General features: G+C 36.0%; 1 protein-coding gene across 2 annotated transcripts; it reads left to right on the top strand.

Annotated features, from left to right (window-relative positions):
• Window positions 1–444: 444 nt before the first annotated feature.
• Window positions 445–26,918, top strand: zbtb47b (zinc finger and BTB domain containing 47b). Of its 2 annotated transcripts, XM_077244620.1 has the most exons (7): window positions 445–655; window positions 4,146–4,248; window positions 14,815–16,077; window positions 18,832–18,979; window positions 21,716–21,831; window positions 22,478–22,622; window positions 22,780–26,918. In XM_077244620.1, the coding sequence occupies exons 3-7, from the start codon at window positions 14,884–14,886 to the stop codon at window positions 23,112–23,114; spliced, it is 1,938 nt and encodes a 645-aa protein (XP_077100735.1). In that variant the 5' UTR covers window positions 445–655; window positions 4,146–4,248; window positions 14,815–14,883; the 3' UTR covers window positions 23,115–26,918. The 2 variants fall into 2 exon arrangements, with proteins under 2 accessions (XP_077100735.1, XP_077100734.1); XM_077244619.1 differs by lacking the exon at window positions 4,146–4,248 and having other exon boundaries at window positions 531–655.
• Window positions 26,919–26,924: the final 6 nt, after the last annotated feature.

Below are 26,924 nucleotides of genomic sequence, written 5' to 3'. Positions count from 1 at the left end.
TCACTTATTGACTGTTGATAAATTGTTATTTAGGTGTGTAGTGCATATACTGTATTTCTCAGCATACTACTCATACTGTTAAAGAACTGTTTAACCATAAAGGGCAAACATCTTGGTACTTAAAGCATTTACACATAAAAGAAGCTGCTCAAATCACAGTTCTCCTTATTTAAACTTCTCAAACCTGACCGTACCTTAGTTCCTGTAGCCTCCGTCTACCGGTTGCTCATAATGTGGGAAGGTGCAATATGTCATCTGGATATTGTTTGCCTATTGTTTCACGAAAACTGCATATTCGGACATCCTATTCACTATATAGTACAAAAGTGTGCATATTTGGACAGAAGGAATATGGTTTTCAGGAATCAGCATGTTGTGCGCAAGGCAAGGGGAATCTAGTGCAATGGCCCTTTAAAACTTCTGACAAAAGCCCATATGATCCCCGAGCTCCAATCACCAATTCCTACTGCAAAAGCAGCCTCTGCATTTTTGTCTGTCTGAATGCTGCTAGCACGGCGAAAAAAAAAGAAGAAAAAAACAGTGAAGGGAAGGATAACTGAAGAAATGTGAAAATCCAACGTAAATTGAGCGGAAGTCCTGGGCAAATGGAGGTTTTTGCGGACTCCTTCGATGCTAGAGACCTCCGATCAAAATGGTACAGTTGACAACGACATTTTGTATCCATATTTTATCTTTAGTAATTTTGAAAGACTTAGCTAGGCCAATGAAACTTGCAATAGTTTGTCCTGGGATGTGTCTGACTTTTAGAATGTGTTCAATAACGTGATGTCGCCAATACATTTGACCGCGCAATGAAGTTTGCAACTTGTACGGAACGCCGACAGTAACAGAAATTGGAAGGTTAACAAGAATGCAATGGCCACAATAGCTACATTGTTGCATTTAAATAGTTAAATTCTCTCGTATCAGTGTGGACAAGAATCACGTCGTGACTGGTGCATTTTGTGGACATTGGTGCATCAAAAATTAAAAGCGAAACATTTTTATTCCAAATATACTTTTGAAATTGTAGACTTTGTTGTACAGGAAGAGACAGAATGCATGTCACAACACTGTTAACTTAAACATGACCTTAAATTTGTGAATCTTTTCTCCATAGAGTTTAGAAATGCAGCTTTGAAACTTTAATACTTTGTATACCATTTAAATTAATTTGTGATTAGATGAATCATTTTCGAAATGTTACTACTTCGAAATACAATTCGAATTTGCCCAAAACAAAAGAGCTTGAGACCATTTATATAGCAAATAGTAATAATTTCATAAATTACATCAGTATTAATTGTCACGATTATTGTTAGTAATGTTGTAGTCTAATGATTACATTTTATCAAAGTAGAAACAAAACAATACTTAGTTCTGCATATTAGTTATCAAAGTTAAACAGATATCTAAATTGTTGATATCAAAACAAACAAACAATAGCAACAACAAAAATATTTTAAAGGGTTCACATGGGCATAGAAAACCTAGAAGTATCAAATAATTTACTAATTAAATTGTGTTAAAAGAATTATGGAATATAATAAATATTTTTTCTAGTATATTTCATTGTCTAGGAGTTGATCTTTATGTGTGTACCTTTTATAAAACAAATTTAAAAAATCATTATCCACCAATCACAAATGACTAAAAGGGTCTGAGCTTCTCTTAGCAGAGAAGTTAATCATACCCTTAAAAATAAAATGGGAAGAGAGTTGGAAAAGAGATGTCTTACAACCAGTTATTTTCATTATCGGCACTCTTATTGTTTTAGTATAGGATATTAATATCGTGTATTCGTAGCAAACGGAGGGAGAGAATCAGAGAGGTTGTATGATGACAGCAGAGTTGATTTTAGGAGCCGTCATTAAAAAATAAAGCATGTATTAAAGTACAGTGAGGCTCCTTCACATCTGGAAGCTGGGTTAATACAGTATCTGGGTCAGGTCACTACTTTAGTGCCATGACCCTGTCTTTTTGACCTCCAGTTGCTCGCTTGACTTTTTTCACATGACCCTTAAAAAGTGAAGTTATCTTTTTTATTATTATTTATACCGTGCATACAGTGCAGTGTTTAAATATTGTCTGTTGATGGCTGGCATGTGAAATGAGTCAGAACCCAAAGGACTACATTAATGCATGCGTTTATGAGGATATAATAAATTTGATCCAATCACCAGAATATCACTTGATGTGCCATTAAACAGTTTAATTTCTAAAACTCGAATAACAGAAAAGGAGCTGCACTTGGTGCTAAAAGCTGCAAGGTAATCATGGGATTGATTAATAGGGAGCACTCGTACTTATAAGACGTTTTGGATAAAAGCATCAGACAAATGAAGAAATGCATCGAATGCAATGATGATTTCCTAACATGAACCTACATGAATCGCCCCTTTGTTAACTGTTCCTCTTGAAATCGCTATGAAAGTTTGTACTTTAGAAAGAGCTGAAACAGTACAACTCTTGCTAAACTCCGCAGTCTTGTCCTTCAGTGCTGCAGCCTGGAAAAAAGCATCATGCTGAGGGTTTTTATGTAACCGTCTATTCAGGACATTCCTGCCCACCCTTGACTTTGAGGCTTCGTTGTCTCTCAGTGCTCTGCTGTTGGGGACACTTAAATCCATGTGACAAGTGCTCCTCCAACGCCTACCAGCATTCAACTCCAGCAGAATTGTTCCTATTATTATCGATGTTGAAAACAGTATTTTTTTTAAATTAAGGATACGGTAAAATACAGTAGAACAGTAATATTGTTAAATCAAATAGAAATGTAATAACAATTTAAAATAACTATTTTCTCTTTGAATATATTTAAAACTTAATTTATTCATGTGATGTCAAAGCTGACTTTTCAGCATGGTTACTCCAGTATTCAGTGTCACATGATCCTTCAGAAATCATTCTTAATATGCTGATTTTCTGTTCAAGAAACATTTCTTATTATTATCAATGTTACCAACAGTTGTGTCTCTTTAAAAAAAGAAACTCTTACTAATCCCAAACTTTGATTTACTTAATCACTATATAAATTAAAGTCAGTACAACAAGTATTTACATACTGCCATGAAAATATGATCCATGTGTATCTATGCATCATTTGAAGGATCCAATCGCTGAATCTTAATGGTTTTAATCTGATCAACACACATTTCCTTCTTTCTTTTCATGGGAAAGAGAAGACATTTCCCACACTAGTGTCCGTGTTGTTCCCTCACATTGCTGCACACTTAGGTCAGAGTCTGTACATGGAGAAGAGTTGGCCTCTGAGCAGATGTAGCAGATCTGTGGCAGTTTGTGTTTTATGTGGCAGAGACATGCCAGCTCCACAGTGGCTTCTCTTGGCCAGGAATCCTGACTCAGGCTGAGTTCTTCTGGCCGTCCTGCTCTGGAGATCACATCCAAGGTCAAAAACACCTATAATTTCTCATTATATACATTGCAGCATCACTTCTTTTCTCACAGTACTCACACTCTGCTCTGATTGGTCAGATGGCCCAGTCTGTTGCCTGACCTCAGCATCTGTACATCAATTCGAGTCAGAGCCATGGGAAAGTGTTTCTATTGTTTCTATTTGCAATAAAGTTTAGGCTTCTGAGATTATAGTATTTTGCATAAGTTGATTGCAAAAATTAATTTTCAATTTTCTCCCAGCACTGTCACAGTGATCTCACACAGCTTTGTTTGTGCCGCCAAATAGTTCTTACGGTGGATATACTGTCTCTTTTTACGAGAACCTGATTTCTCTCACCTTGTCAAGTGCATCTTTTATTATTAAATGCAGTAGACGCACGAGAGGTAAAATCCTTTGTTTGTTTGGCTCAATTTCATGCCCCGCTTGGCACATAATATTTCAAACTGTGATTCTGTTGCTCTTGGTTGCATTAACATATAGATGGAAATGGGAAGTCTACTAAATATATCCGTCTCAGCCGGCACAGGAAAAGTGCAATGAGTCGTAGACATTCCCATGTGGTTTTGTAATAAAATAAATGTTGTACGATGATTAAAGTATCCAAAGGTTATGAGAGATAATTAATGCTTTATTTTTGCCATAAAAATGACTTTCGTTTAAACTTTAGTCCCAGTGTAGTCTTTCAATATCCAGATATAGTGATTGATTTTTTTTTTTGATCTCGCAGCCGATGCCGACGAGGATTTCCCTGAGCAGAACTTGCTGGACATACAGAAACTCTGCAGTAAACACCTGCTGTCCTCCCTTGCTCTACTAAAACCATTGGAAAGGTGAGTGTTTCTGGGTTTCTTTCCTCCTCAGAAAACAGCTTTCATTGGCTTCCAATCTGTGATGCTGTTAATTAGCTGAACCTGAAAACAACTGACAGGGGAGCGCCATCCTAATCACTTATTCTGATTGAACTTGGTAATTAGATGAAGGGATGGAATCGATTGCAACCTCTTTCAACAATTTCTAACCTAAGGGAAATATTTATCTTTATATAATTAATTTGTGAAAGAGTTTTCCACTAAATTTGCACTATTTTAATTTATCGGTTTGCATTTTGGTCAACTTTTAGTTTAGTTTTAGTTCTTTTTTTCTTTCTTTTTTTTAGTTTGTATCCCATCATTTTATTAGGCATTATTTTTATGATTAGGTTTTTCTGTATCCTTTTTTTATTATTCTGTATCGTTTTTGTTAAAGTGGACATTTATATATTCAGTTTTTTTTCCCGCAATAGCCTGTTTTATTTATTTGAACCGTGGTGCATCCTTATGGACATTATTGTCTTTTTCGTTTTTTATTTATTTGTATCACTTTGCCTGTGTTAATGCTAACTGCATAAATACTCAGGTGTGTAATTTTTATTGGGATTTTACTATTTCACCATAATTTCTTAAAAAAAAAACTATTTTGCTCTATAGGTACACAAAATACTTCCTCTCAGCGCCTTTTGGACCCTAAAACAAATGGGATAGATGCAAACTGATGTGAATGATATGTTTCTCTCGTGGAGGTGTTCTGCCTGTGCCTAAATCTCACATTATTCAGCACTAGTCAGACAGCTGATCCGAGGAGCAGGAAACAGCCCTGTTCAGTGAACTGGCATGTGTAATAGCAGGTGTTATAGTTCAGGAGGTTTGCTCAGTGAAAGTGACGCTGTGGTTTGTGGGAGCTCTCTGACAGTCTGTAATTATCAACTGTGCTGGCTAGTCTAAAATGGGTGAGAAGACTCTAATGCATGTATCTGTATCTAAGAGAGCTTAAGAGATAGTTCAACCTAAAATGAACATTATGTCATCATTTACTCAACCTCATGTCATTCCAAACCTCTATTACTATCTTGCTTTATGGAAAAGAGCTGCTCGGACATCCTAGCTTTTCTGTTTCACAGGCAAAAGCAAATAATCCGGATGAATGAGTAAATTATGACAATATTTTCATTTTGTGATGAATTTTTACCTTAATGCAGACAATAAAAAATGAGATGGCACCGGTTTTAGGCTTTTGTCATTAATTTTCTTATTAACATATAATAACATCTCACTGACCCTAAACTTTTGCGCAGTAAATGGAAGTGTGCTTGTAATACGTCTTTATCTGTTTCCTCATCTCATGTTACTATACTCAACACAAAATGTATTGCTCACTTTTACCTGCTCATAACTGAAACATGTCTTGCTAATTTACAGCGCGCGCGCGCACACACACACAGTGGCTCTAAGTCATTTGTGCGTCTCTGCGAGGGCTATAAGTGTTTGTCTGTCTAGCTCAAGGTCAGGACTGAACGTGCGTCCTGATTGGATCGGGGAGGGTGTAGGCATCGAGCAATACCACACACATACACAGACACCCTGGGCATCTGTTTCTCTGTCTCATTTCTCGGTCCTCTGAGGACAGATCCATCACCTTGGAAAGTGGCTTGTCTCAGAGGGCGATCAGTGCACTGGGGCTTCAGAAGTAGAAAATCTGCTCCGGAGTGGAAAGCAAGACTGAAGCTTCTAAGTCTGGCCAACTGAGACTCTTTCCTTCTCACAAATACTTATGGTTTCTTTGTCCTCAGAGAAATATACACTAACAGATTGATTCAAATGAAAAGTGAGAGACCAAAGTGGTCTCTGCTCTGTTATTTCTTTGTTACGTCATGGGCATGATAGACCTGTGCAGAAGCTATCTATCTATCTTTGTCTGTCTGTTATTGTTATTGTTTTTTTTTTTTTTGGGGGGGGCTTGTTGCTTGGACCCATTTCTCAATTCTTAAGTTACCTTTTCAAAACTCTTCACACATTTCTCCTAACCAACTTTCAGCTTGGTAGTTTATTTCACTTCAAAAATGCACTAGAACTACCAAAACAATTGATGCATGTCTCAGATCAACTCCACAACACTAGCAAAGGTTGTCACCCAACAATCACACTTTGTCACTCTTAAAACAATGATCTAAAAAACACTATAACAACAGGTCGCATTACAATAATATATATACTTGATATATATCGGGGTGTTTCCTCCAAGGGGGCAAAGGAGGTAGTGCCTCCTCGAAAAATTTGATGAGAAAATAACCCATATTACAAAAAATAAATCAATGCAAATATTACACAATGTGACATTTAAAACTGTATAAATCACAATCTCTTTTAAAGTAACACTCTCCTCCTACAGCGACACCAGGGGGTAAAGTTACAGAGGGAATCTGCGTCTCTTGTGCCCCATTGACTTTTAACAGAGACTCTAAAGCGTGAGGTGTGTTTAGTGGGGAGTAATTGAGAATTAATGGGGAAAGTCACGTGAGTATGATTGGTTTTGATTGGCTATGATAGGTTCACGCCATAAATCCCGGCTCGTTTTCATGTGCGTTCCGAATTCGTGAATCAGTCTGAATGAATGAATGTTAATGGGAAGGATATTAAAAAAAAATTAAGTAAACAGCTCAGCCACTTAGATATCACCGTTTTATGTGTCACGTCAAGAGCAAACTTGAAATGGCCTGAAAACATGATGGCTGTGGGGTTTTTTAGTGAGCAATTATATCTTAGTGAAATTAAAAATACTCTTCTATTGAAATGCAGGTCATTTCTATTTGTGCATATTGTCTTGGGCGGAAACATCCAGATGCAGAGTCATTACTTGGCATCTTTGTGTGATTGATGAGGAAACAGGGCCAGACAGAAGCGCCTCTACACTTTATAGCACTGTGAAACTTCCCTTCAGGCTGGCAGCACAGGAAGTGGAGGAATCCAGAGGGCAGGAGGACAGCTATTAGTCTCTCGTCTCTTTAATAGCGGCCTGATTAGATTCCCATGATAATGCTTGTTTTCCATTAATACAGAGTGGGCTGCAGTCTCGAAGTTAGTCGAAGGTCAGAAGAGGCACTATTCTGTGTCGTGGATGTACTACACTTGCCAAAGATGTGATCTGCTGCGAGGGTTACAGTAATACCTTAAAATTAAAATGGTTATCTGTCACAGTCATTTATTATTGTGGTGTCACAAAAGGAGATGTTTTGAAAAATTTTCACGCTGCACTTTTCCATAAAACATAAGAATAACGAGTCCAAAAGTAGCACTAATCTCATTCATGTGTGCATACTGCATATATTCAAATTTGGCACATCAAGATTAGTGTATTATAACTTTTGAATGATTTTGAATATGCAGAGGTAGGAACTTGAGAACTGGGCAAAAGATTTTTAGTAGGGCTGCACAATTAATCGAATTTCTAATTGCGATTACGATTACGGATGCCACGATTACGTAATCGTTCAAGGCCGCGATTACAAAAGAAAGTCCACTCTGCGTGTGTGTGTTTAGAGAGCATAATTATGTTATGAGAGGCGAATCACGACTACTTCAGAAAACCCAGCACAATATGACATACCAGGCAGTGATGTAAGTGTACGCTGAAATAAAAAGACTTTCACCTCAGAAAAACGGACTTTACTGTCCTGTCAGCCGTTATCCTGTGCTCGTAGCGCGCACTCTTCCATTGCACGCGCAAATGCGACGGCCCGCGCTGTGTATCACTCCACTGTATAAAGTGCAAAAGAAACTACGAGCATGCAACGTCGTTACAATGTAAATTAGTAAGTCACGAAATAAAAGTAAAATACCAATAAATCACGTGTTAGATGAGAAGGATTTGCATGCAGGTATGATTTTCATTCTATTCACCAGGAGCTGTTTCATTAACAGTTCTTGTTAGTATTGTGTATTTACCATGGTAAGTGTCGTTTCCATAACCCAAAAATGCCACTTTATTTTATTTATTTTTAAATTACTGTGGTGGCTCATATCAACATTTTATTAACAAAAACTAGTTTGGGACTGCTATTTAATTGCTTTACCATAGTCCTAATGTTTTTCTAGTCTTTACTATGAGTCATACAATTTATGTGTTTGTTAAGTAAAGGGGGACAGTACTTGTGTGTGTTAACAATTTTTGTGTAAACATGTATTATAATATGCCTATATATATTCAATGTAAATTGTGATAATCGTAATTAATAATCGCAATTACAATTTCAAGGGAATAATCGGCAATTATGATTTTTGTCATAATCGTGCAGCTCTAATTTTTAGTGAGTAACATCTTAAATATTGGTCTGTTCTTCACACAAAGCTGTGGTATGACTTAAGGAGGCTTAGATCATAAGTCATATCAAGCACTTTTATAGTGCTGTTTTTGTTTTGTTTTACGTACGAGGGTAAGACTGAGTAAGCCAATCAGTTATTTTCTGTCGTGTTAAGTCAGTCTGGTGGGTGACTGATGACTTTTTCCAGTACGTGTAAACTCTCATTCCAGAAAATAAACCAAAATTCTTCCTAGTTCAGATAGGATCCCATATTCACAACCCTTTCCAATTGCCTCTCTCAATCACTCTCAGTTTATTTTCTATAAAGTCTGTTGTAGTTTTATGCTGACTCTGGTTTTAGTGAGTGTCTGTTCAGATCAGTGTTGAACAACCGTGCTGAAGCTCCATCCTAGCTGTGTCTCTGCCTAGTCTGAGGGAGATTCAGGCTGGCATGATGCCCACTCTTGTTCTTGAAGGTGTCAATCAAGCCTCCTAACCCTGGGCTCTTGTTAGAACAATGCTGAAGGGGAGAAAGGATTGCTGAGTTTGCATTTCCATCGTTCCGTCTTCTGCCTGACAGCCAGAGCCTCTCTCTCCTTGTGCTCTCTCTCCTTGTGCTCTCTCTCCTTGTGCTCTCAGTACTGTGGTACTGTAACGGCAGAAAGGAAATCTAGCTGGATTAGCCTGGGTCAAGTTACCAGTCTTTTCCAACACAGAGATGCTATTTTGGTCAAAAATTCCTTTTTTATTTGAAGGTATTACTTGCAACTTGCATTAATATTGTTATTACTGTGTGTTTTCACTCTTATGCTTTCCAAAAATAAAGATAATACGAGTTGTTTCTTATGTCGTTTACAGTATTATAAAATTCCTGTGGCTTATCACTGTGGTTTGATGAGTTTGTATTGCGGAATGACTTCCTATATACGGTTTCTGAAATTGTGAGCAATTCATGAAAAGTTGTTGAGAGGTTGGTCAGTGGTCTTCACAGTGGCTGCATTGTTACAGTGCTCCGTGACAGATGATCTACTCATTGCTCTCAGTCTATTTAAAGGGATAGTTCACCCAAAAATGAAAATTCTGTTATCATTTACTCAGCCTCAAGTTGTTCCTACCCTGTATGAATTTTTTTTTTCTGCTGAACACAAAAGAAGATATTTTGAAGAATGTTGATAACCAAACAGTTGATGGGCCCCATTGCCTTTCATAGTATGGAGGATAAAAAATAATATGGACGTGAATGGCAACCGTCAACTGTCTGGTTACCGACATTCTTCAAAATATCTTCTTTTTTGTTCAGCAAAAGATAGAAATTCATACAGGTTTGGAATTACTTTTATTTGAAGATTTCCCTTAAATTCTGCCATTGTGCCACTAATTAATTGGCAGTTTGGTGCATGTGATGGCAATTTGTCAACTGCGAGAGATTCTGCTGCATCATTTATAATAGACAGGTTTGGTTCAGAGAAAACAGTGTGAAATTTTATATAAAATCAACTGTTGTAATGTTTTTTTGGTTTTGTTGTTTTCATATAGAAAGAATAACTATAATTTACAGGGTTAGTTCACCCAAAAATGAAAACTCTGTTATTAATTACTCACCCTCATGGTGTTCCAAACCCATAAGCCTTTCGTTCATCTTCAGAACACAAATGAAGATCTTTTTGATGAAATCTGAGAAAATCTGTAACTAATACATATGTATTCAGTGGTTTAGTCTAAATTTTCTGAAGAGACACGGTCGCGTTATATGATGAACAGAATTTAGGCTTTTATTCACATTAAAACATTAATCAGCAGACAGAAACAGAAGCTCAACCGAACCCACTTGACGCGTGAGAAAACCTCATTGGTTCTTTCTGAAGCTCAAACGTGCTGCGTAACACGAGAATGAATGAACTTATTGGTTCTTGCACGTCAAGCGAACATGCTTGAGCTTCCGTTTACCTCAACTGATGTGTGATGTACATCTCTTATATGTGAATAAAAGCCTAAATTATTTATAATAATAGACTGCTTTACATGCGTTTGTTATAAAAAAAATATATCTTAAAATAAATTAATAAAATAATTAACCAAAGAAATTAAAATCCAATAGATTATTAAATTAAGCAATAGATTCAAAAGTTTGGGTATTCACAGTATTCCTGTGATGGCAAAGCTGAATTTTCAGCATCATTACTCCAGTCTTCAGTGTCACATGATCCTTCAGAAATCAAATGCGGATTTTGGTGCTCAAGAAACGTTTTGTTGGTAAAGGTTGTGCTGCTTATTATTTTTTGTAGAAAATGTGATACATTCATTTTTCAGAATAGAATTTTCTTTCTTGCTCTCCATCGAACCATTTTTTAAAGTAAAGGTGCATTTAAAATCTCTATGAAGACATATCAGCAGAAACGGTAGCCTTCATTTGGGAGTTGTGGTAAACAGTGCAGGAGAGACTGCAGAAGTGAAAGTCAACTGAGGGTTGATCTCGTTCCCCCACCGCTCTGCTCTCTACTGCCTGGCACTGTGGTGATCGTCCTCAGCCAACTGCATACCAGCCGGCCTGGCCAGCAGCCCTGAGTAACCTCTGACTGCGTGAAGGCAGTACAGGTTTCTGCACAGCAATGAGCTCAGCAATATGAACCACATTGAAAAGTGTTACACAACCCATGTTGCTGGTAATGACAGGTCTGTTTAACCAGGTTTGGTCAAGGTCTTGTTGCAGGAATATTAGTGAGCTGGCAAATACGGTGTCGGATGAGTGACATAGTAGCCGACCCAAAATTCAGACTTGTGCGTGATGAGTGGTTGGTCACACTTTATATGACTGTATCCATATGTATATCGATATCATTTTTAAAAACACTTATTATAGTGCATTAACAAGGTTAAATGTTGAGCAAATCTAAAAATTAATGACAAGTTTTCATACTATACATTATAATCTTGTGATGCCTAAATTCACTTGTAGCATTTTATATACGCTACCGTTTAAAGATTAGAGTCATTACGATTTTTTTTATACTTTTATTCAGCAAGGACGCATACAATTTATCAAAAGACATATAAAGACATTTATTATGTTACAAAAGAGTAATGTTTCAAATAAATGCTGTTCTTTTGAATGTTCTTTTAATCAAAGAATGTCTCATGGTTTCCACAAAAATATTAAGCAGCACAAATGTGTAACAATAAAAAAAAAAGGTTTCTTGAGCACCAAATCAGCATATTATAATGATTTCTAAAAGTAATGATGATGAAAATTCAGATTTGCTATCACAGGAATAAATTACATTTTAAAATATATTAAAACATATTTTTCAATATGTTTTTTACTGTATTTTTTTATTAAATAAATGATGCCTTGGTGAGCTTAAGAGACTTCTTTTAAAAACAATAATTGAGTTTAGTTTTTACCTCCTTTTTATTTAATTTTTTTATTTTGACTAAATATATGGAATATTTGTAATTTATCAGTATGCTATGTGAACACTCACTAACCACGGTGCAATGGCTCAGACTAATTTAATGTCTTTCAGAGATGTTTCATGTTGCCAGTTTTGAATTTTATACAGCTGACTTGGTGTTGTTTTGGAATAACAACCCCTTATCTATTTTCAATTATTCTTGGTGGCGCTAAAGAATTTTATTTATCCAAAGTAACAGCATGAATGCTTCTGAACTACGTTTCTTGACTTTTGTTTTCTGTTTAGCTAGCTGTAGGGTTTTACTCCATCCCACTGATCATCCACCTTAAATATACAAAGATTCACAAAATATTCCAGAGAAAAGAATAGTGCATAAGAATTACATTTTAACTTTTTAGTAATCATTATTGAATCAAATTATATTTCCACTTGTTATTGACTATAAAATGTGTTGTTCCACAATTAGAGTGCAACAGTGCCATCCCACATTTTCAGCGGCGTTGATTCCAGTCATTTCTCCCTTATGTATTTCAAAAAAGTATTTTTTTAAAGCATTGTAAGCTATAAACCAAGCCAACCAGCTACGAGGTAAATCACAACATTACAAACATTAATTTTAAGAAAAAAAATAAAAAATGTTACAAAAATACAAAGTTACAAAACTGTATATAATCCAATCAAGCATTGCAAACAACATAATCAATTTAAATATGATGAAGAAATATAAAAACTAATAATTTTTAAAAGTTGATATATACTGTATATATTGTGAAATATCTTTCTTTGCTTGTTTTGACACTCTGATTGGTGGGATTTTCTGTACAGAATCATGGGTAATGTAGTTTTTCACCACAAATTCTGCCGTTAAACAAGATTCTTTTAAAACTAAGTGAAAATATGAAAACTGGCTTCAACCGACGCAAATACTATTTTAACCTCATAGCTCACAGTAAGCCTGTCTTTAAATGTTTATAAGTTATCGTTAAAAATCTATTTCCCTGTGGAGAAAAATAATGTTTTTACTTCCTGAACCCACCTGTTGCATTGTATAGACCAGGCAAATACGTCAGTTTGGTGCAGCCAGCTGTTTCCAGAATGATTTTAGACATTAGTTTACGTGTAATGGTTTGGTCACAGTGAGCACATAGGAGGATAAATATTGTTGTATTTTAAATAAGAGTTTATGCTGTCAATTAGGTGTATTTGTGGGTGACATTTAACAAGATTGATTGGACTTAATGGCCTCCTAAAAAGAAACTAATCCTGTTTACGGAGATAAAAAGTAACACTCTTAATTCCACTTGTTGTTAGTCACATAAAAGTCAGCGTAACCAATCTCTATAATTGTTTGGAGAGTTTGATATTTACTCTCCCTGCTCTCTTTAATTGTTTACTGGCCAGAGTTTTGTCTTGTGCATAATAATTCAGAGAGACTGGATCCAGGAGGAGGAAGCTAATGGTTAGCGCACAGCTCTGAATATCAATGTGCTTTTTACAAACTTCTAATTCTCTCCTCTCAGTTGGTTTGCCCTTTTCTCTTCTTGCTTGCTGCCTCTCCCTTTGTCCCTTTCCTTTCCCTCTGTGGAGTTTTTAAAGAGATGCTGTCCGGATCGAAACCTTGTCCTTCCTGATCTAAAATAAACCAACCTTGGGAGCAGAAGGGGAGGGCATAGCTGCAAGCTCCATTAAATCCTGCCTTTCTCACTCTCAGATGGACTTTGTTTGATAATGTTTTTAAGGCCGCTGTGAATGAAATCAGTTCTGTGCAAAATTTTACATGTCCTGATGTTTTTGGTCAACCTTTATGGTGTTACTTTAACAATAGTTATTGACATTATAGATGAAATATATATATATATATATATATATATATATATATATATATATATATATATATATATATATATATATAGGCCTATATGTATGACAAGTAGATATAATTATATGACAAGTAGATACCAAGTACAAACAAAATTAATTCAATACAGAAAACAATCTAGTTAACAAAAATCAAGCATGCTTTTCACAAAATTAGTTTTTTAATAAATAAGGAACTACATTTAATCATCACTTACATGCACCAATATAACCAGACATAGTAATAAACAGCAATATTTCCCTATATTTTTAACAGATAATTTAATTATGTAAACCTTTAAATTTTTATAAAGTTTAATGTTATTGTTAACTAAAACTATTTAAAAATGTTTTGTTAATTTAAAAAAAAGCTTAAATAAAATGTATATATAGATTACATTTTTTAAGAAAATTAAAAAACTTTGCCTTGGCATCTAAATGAAATACAAATAATTTAAATAAAAATATAAAAAAACAATATAATTGACAAAAGGCAATAACACAACTACTAAATCTTAAACAAATTTTAAAATGGCCTACTATAATAGTATATAAATAATAATAAAATAATACTGACATTAACAGTTTTGTAATGGTGGCACAAATTAATAATTGAAATAAATGCTATGAATCAGACTGTTTGAACGGATTAACTGAATCAAGTTTAAATCCCTAAATCACCCTTAAATCATAGCCGCTATTAATACATCTCATCTTAACCCTCTACTTGCAAGGTTTGAGACAAGGAAGGATTGTGAATCTAATAGTGAAAGTGAAAATGATACCGTGAAAGTGTAATGGCCTCATTAAAATCATTATTCTAATTCATAATGCTATATGCAATATTTGCTTGTTGCATTTACTGCATTGGTGCTTTCCTCTTGAAATGCAAATCTAGATCTAAAATGTTTATTCTTGTTCTGTTTTCCAAGTGGATATAATTGTGCTGTGATCTTATTATTTGCTAGGGAATTGTAAGATTAAAAAACATATTCTTCTGTCTTATCTCACAGTGGACTGGTGACTTCCCCTCTGCTGAATTCTTTCTGCTGGAGGATGCAGTGCAGAACTTTACTCGTTTAATGGACAGGTTGAACAAACAGCATCTCTACCAGCCTCCCCTGTGCGACGTGGACCTTGTACTGGTGTCCCGCTGTACATTTTCCACCCACAAGTGTGTGCTGGATGAACATAGACCCAACTTCCAAGCCCTCCTCTCCCAGAGTCAACCACTGCACCGCATAAACCTGGCCTTCGAGGTGCTGAGCATCCAGATCCTCAACTTCATCTATATCTCCACCTTTGGAGTGCTACAAGTGGCCATTGTGCTCCAGATGAGTGATTCCTGCCACAAACGACTCGGCTCCAATGAGATGGCTGACACAGACGGGCAGGGCAATGCCTCGTCCAATCAGATGTACAAGATGAAGGAGATTGAGAAGATGTACACACAGCAAGGAAATGGTACTTTCTCATTGCTTGTAGAAGATAGTGGGGTCAGTAGGGAAATTACCCAGACACATTCATCTAGCATTCACTCCAACCCTCAGGCCAAACACTTCTACAAAAATGATGACAGCAGAGGGGGAGTGGCTAGTGGAGGAGGGCGGGGCTTGTGCAAAATGGAGGGAGGGGCCTTTTTCAATGAAGCGGGAGCCCAGGATGGTTCTGTCTCTTTTAACAGAGAGCAGATTATTGTGGAGGTCAATCTCAATAACCAGACATTGAATGTTTCTAAAGGGTCAGACGGAAAGGGTATCACCTCAAGTACCTCATCCCTCCTCGTTCACCATCGCACTAGTCCTCCCGATGCGGAGGAGAGGAAGGAACAAGATGTTGACGAGGACAAAGAAGAATATGAACAAGGAAAGGAAGAGATGGAAAATTGCAGGGATGATGATGAAGATGAGGATGAGGAAGAGAACAACCTCAACATTCCAGAAACAGGACACACCAGCATGGGAAGACGGCGTGCCACAAGAATACTAACTGGCACAGATGCCGCAATGAGACAGACACTAATCGACTCCACACTAGGGGAGGGGAGGAAGAGAAAAAAAGAGCAGGAGAGTCTGGGGCAGAAGGTGAAGCTCGAAGAAAAGCAGCACTTTTCCTGCAAGAAGTGCCCTCGTATTTTTAACAACCGCTGGTACTTGGAGAAGCACATGAACGTCACACACAACCGCATGCAGATCTGCAATAAATGTGGCAAGCGCTTTTTACTGGAGAGCGAGTTGCTGCTACACCATCAGACAAACTGTGAGAAAAACATACAGGTACACACACCTGTCTGCATGCACACGTTAACAAGGTCGTTCTATAAGGCCGATTTCACACAAGCAATTGCACCAAATGTTTGTGTGAAATCGGCCTAATAGATCAACGTTGTAACAATAATACATTAGTAATGCAAAATCTGTTCCTACAGAACTGGGACACTCATTATCGTAATTAAATTAACCAATATGATTATATATTTTGATGCCGATATACACTACCGTTCAAAAGTTTGTTTTTTAAATGTATACTTTCATTGAGACAGGATGCAACTTTTTATTTTATTATTAGGAATCCTAACTAAGTATATACTAGCCTACAGTTTACACAAACATATTAAGCAGCAATTGCTTTCAACATCGATAATAATAAGAAATCTTTCTTGAGCAGCGAATCAGCTGATTAGAATGAAGGATCATGTGAGATTTTTGAAGGATCATGTGAGACTGAAAGGGATGTTTCACCCAAAATGTAAATTTTGTCATTACTTACCCTCATGTTGTTCCAAACCTGTATGAGTTTCTTTCTTCTGTTGAACACAAAAGAAGATAAGATATAAAGAATATCAGTAACCGGACAGTTGACTGTAGCTATTGACTTCCATTAGAGATGCACCGATTACAATTTTCTAGGCCCATTCCGATTTCCGATTTTTCATGAGTTTGGCCTGCCGATACCGATTTTAGCCGATTCCGATTTCATTTTTTCTGACCACTTTACAGCAAACACAAATCTTTTCTTTAATAGAACATTTTACATAGAACATAGAACATTTTTGAACAAATAAAATAAAATAGAACTATATAAATTATTACTCCTGGTGTGGGAAATTCACACATATCGAGTGCAGTGTTATTGTATGGAAGAACCATTTTCATTTCCATATGTTCAACTTAAAAAAAAGGGATATATTTACTTATTTAGGAAACTAAACTTCTGTATGAAAACAGGTAATGGCAATAAAATAATATATAAATAGCAAATAAATGTAAAATAAATATAGCCTTGCAGTATAAAGATGTTTCTCAACACACACACACACACACACACACACAGGCCTATTGCAATCACTTGTACATCAATGAAAAGTTTTATTTCGCAAACAGTTGTTCTCTCCTCTGCCACATGTCCAGCCAGGCTAAACAATCACTTTAATTGAGCGCGAGCAGCGCATGCTGCAAAAATAGACTCTGCGCCAAAACCCAGCTTCACTGCTACTCACGCGCACTCCTGCTCGACGCTCACGCGCTGCTCCTGCCCTCGGTGTGAACTCATTGATTAACTCATTGATTAACATTGCACGCCGGAGAAAAAAAAAACGCTGCTCACGTTTGCGGTGTTAAAAGGCTGTAATTCACAAGGTTTCCTACATGTGTATTCCGTGTGCACGTTTGATGCTGATGCTGTGCCATGTTAATCATTTGAGTGCATTTGACCGGCAAAAAAATCGGAATATGTCAGACTGACTGGCCGGTCGCCGGTCATGGCCGATCACGTTAAAATCGGCCGATTCCGGTCACCATCCGATCAATCGGTGCATCTCTAACATCCATAGTATTGCTTTTCCTACTATGTAAGTTAATGGGTGCCATCAACTATCTGGTTACCAACATTCCTTAAAATATCTTCTTTGTGTCAAACAGTAGAAAGAAACTCATACAGGTTTGGAACAACATGAGGGTGAGTAAGTAATGACAAAATTTACATTTTGCATTTTAAAATATATTACAACAGAATACAATAGGAAAAAAATTGTTTTTAATTGTAATAATATTTCACAATATTACTGTTTTTGCCATATTTTTAATCAAATAAATTCATCCTTGATGAGCATAAGAGACAAAAAAAAACTTACTAACTCAAAACTTCAATGGTAGTACATGTATATCATATTATACTATCCATGCTTATTTCCTAAATGTATTTTTAGATGTAGATCACCATAATCTAATGCTCACTTCAAGTTAATTATTTAAAACACTAATAATTTAATAACACTGTTAAATGCAATTTTTAGCAATAATCAAAATGAATATTAATCTTTCATACTGTAAATTATAATGCTGTGATGCCTTAATTCAATTGTTGAGTTATTACTGATTATTTGTAATTTATTTAGAAAAAAATAGTGTAGAATTTTTATATCAACCATTTATTTATTGGTAACATGAAAATAATGATCAATATGTTAGTTTGTCGGTGTACACCTTGTTTTTATCCACCAAAAATAATATAGACCTGTCAGCTTGTTACCACCAAAAATAGTATAGACATCAGCTTCTTATAACACATTTTATCATGTTTAAAGGATGGATTATGTGCATTCTCTTCTGTACTCTTCTATGAGTGCATAATGCAGAGCAGAATGATAAACCAGAGAGTTGGGATGATATATAGGCACAGACTGTATTAGGGTGCAGAGAACAGCTGTTTTCTGCCATTAAAGCAGGTCTGCCAGGCCATTTCCGCCTCTAACTCAAACTGGGTCTAAAACATCCAGCACTCATTTGTCTCTGCTATATTAAGCACTTACGGGGAATTCAGTGTAATTAAGGAAATCGTGCTGTTCTGTTTAATTTGGTATAAAAGAATTTTAAGTTAGAGGTGCCCTTTGCAATATTCAATCTTTATTTAGCTTGTGCAGTTCTTGGTTCTCTCTCAGAATGATAAAATCCTGTTGTGTTTTCCATCGACCCCTCAGGGAAAGCTGTTTAGTCTAATGCCGTTCATTCAGATCCTCTGATCTTTTTTAGTGCGTGACTTGTGGAAAAGCCTTTAAAAAGCTGTGGTCTTTACATGAACACAACAAGATTGTTCACGGATATGCCGAGAAGAAGTTCTCTTGTGAAATCTGTGAAAAGAAATTCTACACCATGGCACATGTCCGGAAACACATGGTTGGTGAGTACTGGGTCAATTACTGTGTCCTTCTGTCATTATTTAGTCACTTTCATGTTGTTCCAAACACTTATGAATTTTTATTTCTCCTAGTTACACAAAAAGTGGTTTTTTTAAAGAACATCCTGGACACTCTTTTTCAGTGTCATCAAAGTGATTAAGGACTGAAGCTATGCTTACTTTGTCTAAGGAACAGATTGAAATTTAAGTAATTATTCACTGAAAATCTTGACGCATACACCTTTACATTGTAAAAAAAGATTTTTCAAATTTTTAAAAAATAAAATAAAATTGGAGTATGAGGTAACAGTTTACAATAAGGTCCCATTAGTCTCATTAATGCATTAACTAACAATAAACAACGCATTCGTTACAATATTTATAAATCTTTGACTTTTACATTTAATGGTTTTAAATTCATATTGCCTGTCGTGCACAGTTGCTCAAAAGCCAAAAGAGGGACGGTGGCACCGGGGTTTGGGCCTGTCATCGCTGTTTGCAGCTATATTTAAGCTTTGTTCACCGTGATTAATAAAAGTCCAACTATTTATTGTTAGTTCAGGTCGATTAAATAATATTAACTGGTACAACTTCTGATTTTAAAAATGTATTAGTAAATGTTTAAATTAATATTAACTAAGGGTACATTTACACGACAACGATATGGTTAAAACTGAGAGGTTTTTCCTTTGGGTTTTCCGCGTACAGATGACACCGTTGTCAAAACGATCCCCATTCACAAAGATCCGCGAAAATGGCACAAATGTTGTATTCTGCTGCCAGGCCATTAGATGGCGATGAAACACTATAGACTGAACACGTAATACGCATGTGCATGACGTCATCGTCTTCAGAGATTCTGTTTTTTGTTGTTTACACGTAGACCGTTTTCAAAGGTTTTTGCTTTCAGACACCCAAAACGCTGATATCGTGTAAACGAACGGCCAAAACCCATTAAAAAGTTTGTACGTTTTTAGTTGAAAACAATGTCGTGTAAACAACCCCTAAGATTAATAAATGCTTTTGAAGTTTAGTAATTTTAAATTTTTTCAATGTGTTACTCCCCAATTCTTTGTAATTATTTGTGACATTATTTCTCAACATTTTTTTCAGCGTAACTGTCCTGAAAGATGTAATGTATGATTTGTGAATGAATGATTTTTTTGAGTCTCTCTTTTTGAATCACTTATTCTAGTTCACAAAACTCTTCTAAAGGATTCAACTTCAAACTGTGTCTCAATCAAGCGGCAACATTCCAATCTGAAAAATGAAGCCTACCCGGAAGTGCGAAAAACTGCAATACATCGAAAATCCGCTAAGGGCAGGTCCCAAAAGGGATCAAATATCCATAGACCCCCATGTTAAAATGTCCGTTTTCACAGCATAAATTCATGTTTTCGAGGGGGGGAATATTTTTCTAACTCGTTAGTTTAGATCCTATTTAGATATAAAATGTTTGACAAATAAGGGCATGGTTAACTTTGATTGACAGCGTGATTGAAAGCTGATAGCGGGCTGCGCCGAGTGGATTTCCTGAAATTTGATGTCTCGGCCATGATCTGACACAACACATCATACCACCTCTGTATCCTTTCTGAAAAGATTTTCCGAGATGGCGCCGCCCATACCCCCCTAAACGGCCTCAAAACCGTTCTTCAGAAAGTCCATAGGTGACGTCACAGACGCTTTGTCCATATTTTTTACAGTCTATGGTCTCAATTCAAGACCCTTCTTTTCACGCAACAGGCCACATATTGATACTTTATCCTCATTTTAACATCAAACAATACCTCCACCTGCCACAGCTAGGTGGCAGTCAAGTTGCTGCTTAATACAGCAGCCCTGTCTAATGCACAAAGACATATTGTGGTGTAAATTAACCTTCAGGCAGAGGTAATACAGCCCACCCTGGCCTTCATACTGTACAGTACTTTCATCTTCTGAAGCTTGATCTTCCCAGAGCTTGGTTCAACACAATAGTGAAATACCCAGCTCTGTTTTGAGCAGGGGAAAGAGCCGCTGTGACCTTGCTTTACCATCCAGAACAGACTGAGCCGAGGACAGAGGCTGTATTGTTTAATCTGCCCTGACAGCAGAGAGGAAATATCTTATCTAGAAGAACTTCCCTCTACCAGAATCCACTCAATTGTCCACACGGTAACAAGTTACACTTGCTCATCTAACACTGACAACTGAGTAAATGCAATAATTCTGCAGTCAGATTTTACACAAAACCATGCCACAATCTCACTCTTACCTTAAAAACTAACACTGAGATGTGTTTAAAATTAAATGAAGCTTTAATTCATTTTTTATCAGTTTATATCAGTTAAGTATCTAGTTCAGTCACAAAACAATACAGGGCGCAGGCTGATTGGCCTCTGCTGGCCAATGAGATCGCTCTGGTTAATTTTTCTTTTAAGCTATTCCTGCAGCACGCTATCAAAGTTCCTCGGAAACCCTCCACTTCCACCTGCCTCTACTAAGGGATTTATGTATGTCTATTTATGCAGCGGCAGCAGTATATCTTACATGCTCACAGCAGTGTGTCTGTGTATCTATTAGCAGTAACAAGTCCATACTTGCTCTGCTGCAGCAATGAAGCAGATCTAGTCCAAATACATTAACATTGACATATTCAATAACATGCTAAAACTATTCCAAGAGTTGTCATGATTGAACTGTTACTATGAAAGCAAAACAAGAAAGCATTTCTTGAATTTTGGTTGTTCATTGCAGCTCACACTAAGGACATGCCGTTTACTTGTGAGACGTGTGGGAAGTCCTTCAAACGCAGCATGTCTCTTAAAGTGCACTCTCTCCAGCACTCTGGAGAAAAGCCCTTCAAGTGTGAGGTGAGTTCACTTATGTGGATTATCAGTTGTAGGCCAGAGAGATTCAGGTTTTTCATTTTTGTCTTTTTCACAGAAAAGTCATTTTCCCTTAAGTTTACACTATCAGTGTGTTTTTATATGTTTTTGAATGAAGTCTCTTATGCTCACCAAGACTGCATTTATTTAATCAAAACAGTAATAATGTAAAATATTTGTACTATTTAAAATAACTGTTTTCTATTTTTAAATTGTAATTTATTCCTTTGATGTCAAAGCTGAATTTTCAGCATCCATAACTTCTGTCTTCAGTGTCACAAGATCAAAAGTACAGCATTTATTTGAAATAGAAATCTTTTGTAACATTATAAATGTTTATTGATTATGCATGTTTGCAGAATTTAAAAAAAACATTTCACAAAAACAAATCATATTGACTCCAAACTTTTGAACGGACATGTTACCTTAACACTTGACAACCAGAAATTGTCAAAATACTTCTTAATTTTGAGAAACGTCCAGTATTTATTGTTTTATCATTTCAAACATTTTTTATAATGTTTTGGTTGAAATATGTGTTTGTGATATATGTCTTAAAAATATCTATAAGCAGAGGAACATAGATGTAAATCATAATCTACTGAATCTGATGCCGCTACTTATGTTGTAGAACTGCAGTGAAAGATTCCAGTACAAATACCAGCTGAGGTCACATATGAGCATCCATATCGGACATAAGCAGTTCATGTGCCAGTGGTGTGGGAAAGACTTCAACATGAAGCAGTACTTTGATGAACACATGAAGACCCACACTGGTAGGAACCATCACTTTGGCACCTGTCATAAACAGTCAGCACAAATATGTAAATGTATGTATATATATATATATATATATATATATATACTGTATATATAAACTAAACTGCCAGTGTGAATGCACACTAAGTTCTTTAATCCTGTAATCTGTTCCAGGAGAGAAACCATATATCTGTGAAGTCTGTGGAAAGAGCTTCACGAGCCGGCCCAATATGAAAAGGCACCGCCGCACTCACACTGGCGAGAAGCCGTACCCCTGTGACGTCTGCGGACAGCGTTTCCGTTTCTCCAACATGCTCAAAGCCCACAAGGAGAAGTGCTTCCAGGTCAGCAACCCCATGGTATCTGATACCACCAACCTTCTGGGACTGGACCCCACGTCAACTGATATGGACACACCAGCCAATCAGTTACCCAGCCACACTATGACCCCTTCTGGAGAGGCATCCAGGTCAAGTCGCTCTCGCTTCCCTTCGTTCACTCTGTCGTAGGTCTTCCCTCTCCCAGACCCTGTTTTCCACTGAAAGGGTTAACTCCGGTAACAACAAGTTTTTTAAGGTTTCTTTGATTGTTTATTGTCTGAAACCCAAAGCTTGCAGTAGCTCCCCATGAGCTTTTTGATTCACATCTGATGTGAATCACTCTCATATGGGTTTACAAACATGCTGAGCGAGGTCTAAGACTTCCGGCAGGTGTTTGAACAGTGTGCGACACTGAATATTCTTTTTAAACTGTGCAAATTTTCACTTATCTTATTCTCATAGAGATATTTTATATACTGTGCAAATAAGCTTCTCATATTACAGAAAGAAAACAAATGTTCTCATTATTTTTGTTGATGTTTGATGCATTTTTTTGGTGAGCTACAGGATTAGCAGTTAGCACTGCATTTCTGCACTTGCTATAGTCGTTCATGGTTGGTCCGTTGAGATTCCCATTAGCTGCATTACAAAATACAAATGCGTATTGAACTCACAGCAGAGAGCGCTGTGGGATGTGAGCTTTGCGAAGTTTGGGAACAGCTCTTTAGCCAATTAAAATGTAGCATAAATATGTCCCCCTGCCATAACCAAATCCAGATGTATTGCAGTAACCAAATCCTGTTAGCATATGTAATAACTGAATATGAAATGTATAATCACTCCAGCACCTTATTTTTAATCGTAGATGTATTTATATTGTCCTGTCTTCTTCGTATTCTGAAAGTTTAACGTTCTGCCACATGAGGTCCTCTGATATTTGCAGAGGTTTGTTTTGTGAAGCGTCTGTGCAGGGCACAGATTGGACGGTTGGTTTGTATCAAAGGTTATATGTAGCAAAGGCACTTGAGAAAACCTTTATTAATTTTAAAAATCCCAAAGAAGGATACTTCGCAATTCTTTTTCTCTCTAAAATATTTTACAATTTTCAGAGCACTTTACTCTCAGTGTTGGCCATATGTGTAATGGCAAAATCTGAAACGCCAAAACCACTTATGAGTGTGAAATGGAGTGTGTTTTATTTGCATGGAGGCAATATCAAACCTGGATGAGCGCCAGAGTATGTTTGGTTCAAAAATAATTCTGTTGAATGTCTGAAATGCTTTATGGTACACTACACAGAACAGGTTTATCCGCTATATTTTTTTACAGTGATTTATCAGTCATCATCAATGCTTTCACTTATTTTTTTCACTTCACACTATTTTTATGATAGTTTAAAATGACAGCGGGCCTGAATAACTTATAGAAAGTGAGGGCTTCAGTAGTCAAATGATGGAAATCATGTTGTTTTTGGCCCTAAAAATGTAGCAAACTATTAGACCTTTCTTCTGGGACTCATGTACGCTGTAAGATGGCCCTGTTGTGAGGCCAAAATTATAGAAAATTTGTCACAATTCCCTTACCCACTGTCAGAGAGGAATTTTATAGACAAAATATAGTTGAAGAAAACACTAATAACTCTAGGAGCAGTAAAATGTAGTAGCTATAATAGGTATTATCCTATATTAATATTTATATATAAATATACACACACACACATTTACGATATATAAACATGCATAGTCTGTAAATAAACTCAGTGTCAGTTTCTGTTTAATCAGTTTTCTTTGTTTACATTCTTTGTAGAGTCAAACGAATGTGGTGAGTTGTGGAGGTCAGCACTCATGAAAGAACTTGCAAGATGGGAACAAGTTTTTAAATTGGGAATAAACTCTAGAATTTTACCGTCTTACCATCTTAAATATTACCGTACCTTGTTCACAGTACATCAGTCATGTTTCTGGGTTAAGAAAACGCAGCTTTTAAATGGTATGTGTTTCTTTAAGAAGTTTCTGAAAGTCCTGGCAGAATGGTCAGTTAAATATGGAAGCTTGTTTCTGCCATGGAATAAAAAAAAATAAAAAGGTAAAAACGTCTTTTTATCTCACCATTCCAAAAACAAAACTCTGAATTGCGAGTTTACGGTATCTCAATTCTGAGAGGGGAAAAAGTCAGTTTGTATCTCAGAATTGCTACTTTATTTATTCGCAATTCAAAATAGTGAGATGAAAAAATCGCAATTTCGAGTTATAAAGTGGCAATTGCGACGTATAAACTTGCAATTGCGAGAAAAAAAAGTCAGAATTGTGAGACAAAAAGTCACATTTACCTTTTTTTTTCAGTGGCGGTTAACAAGCTTGCATAGTAAAAGGAATGGTTCACCCGAAAATGTATATTCTGTTATTGATATGACTTAATCCCTTTACAAAAGGGGATATTAATAGCAGAATGCTCAAGCTGCTACAACTGTGTACTATACTATACCTTTAAGCTCGGAATGGAATTGTAGAAATTCTGGAATTAATAATGATAATAAACAGAGCATAACATGCTAGGTGTACACTGTAAAAAATATATATAAGATCAATTATTAGAGGCACTATAACAAACTTGTCTTAAGTGTGTAATGGAATAGAGCTGCCATTATTATTGGGGAAGATAATGGTGATCTGAGCAGAGACCATGACCAGGGGATCTTTTAAAGGACATTTTTTATTTAGCAGAAATCTAAATGTTGTGCCAGATGATTATTGTTTAAGCCTTTTTATGGTTTTGCCATGGATATGTTGTTAGTGTTCTAACATTTTTTTCAGTGTCATATTGCACCCAACTAACTTGTGTCCTCAACCCTCGGGATCTCAATACATTGAGGATGTTTATATTTTTAATGTCCCTTTTAATATATCCAAAGCAAATATTTCATCTCATGTTCCTTTACCAGTATTATTGAAATATTAAAAACTTCCCCAGAAAGTTTTCTGATGCACATAGCACTTGCTTTATGTCTTAAAACAAGGTGACTTAACACGGAATTCACTTTTTCTTTTTTCCCCTTTTTTTTGTGTGCACTTTATTTGGATATTAATGTTATGGTACAAGGTTTTGGATAACATATTTTGTTAAAACGTTTAAAAGAAACTGATGAAGGCTTTCTGTTAAAATATAATTTCTCTCTCTCTCTGTCAAACTAAAGTCTTATTATTTTACATGCAGTGAAATTGCACAGACGTTAATCTATATTTTTTGGAGATATTGTAGCACGAAAAAGGCCATTGATGAGCTAAATTTTGAATTGATTTTGTGCATCTGCAAGAAAATATTTCTCTTACAGGTTGTGATGTAGAATAAAAGGTGGAAGTCAAATCTTTACTATTTTTTATGTACTGCATAATTTACTAGTGTGTATTATTCCTAGTTTGCTGCTTATTAAGAAAGACTTTGGATGCTTATGGCCTTTTTTTAAGTATGTGTATTTAAGTGTTTTTGGAAAGAGAGAAAGATTTATGGATTGAAGGATTTGTCTGTTATTTTAGTTTGTTTTGTTTTGTGCTATCCTTTGTAATAAATTATAAGTGATAGCAAGAGGTGATTTGCACTACAGAATTTGAGTAGTTTTTCCTCTTTTTGTCTGTTTAATTTTCAAAGAAACCACTCACCATAGTTATCTTGGAAAGACATTATAAAACAAAATTCAAGAAATATATTAACTTTTTTCCCTAAACTAGCACTCAACATGCAATACTTAAACTTACCCATACTTTCAATGTATTAAAACCATCATGAGTGTGACTGTTCTATACGCTAGTATGTCTTAGTTAACTTTGTGTACATGTTGGCAGTTGTGCTGGTTCTGGCAGCAGAATACTAAACAATACACAGTCTAGCGGTGCTAATAAAATTAAACTGTATTTGGTCATTTATTGTATTGGGTAGTATTTATTGTCTGTAACAAAATAAAATTATAATTTCAATAGTAAACTAAATTAAACATCACACCAA

Source organism: Siphateles boraxobius, unplaced genomic scaffold (genome assembly GCF_051911475.1).
Source record: "Siphateles boraxobius isolate OS27281-9 unplaced genomic scaffold, OSU_SipBor_1 26, whole genome shotgun sequence".
In the NCBI taxonomy this organism is placed as follows: Eukaryota; Metazoa; Chordata; class Actinopteri; order Cypriniformes; family Leuciscidae; genus Siphateles; species Siphateles boraxobius.
Note: the sequence above shows the minus strand (reverse complement) of the source record. Positions and strands in the feature narration are given on the sequence as shown.

Bases quoted from the DNA above. Each gene is read 5' to 3' on its own strand.
- zbtb47b (XM_077244619.1), top strand. The intron at 18,980-21,715 runs GTGAGTACTGGG...TGTTCATTGCAG, and splicing joins TGTCCGGAAACACATGGTTG to CTCACACTAAGGACATGCCG. The intron at 21,832-22,477 runs GTGAGTTCACTT...CTTATGTTGTAG, and splicing joins AAAAGCCCTTCAAGTGTGAG to AACTGCAGTGAAAGATTCCA.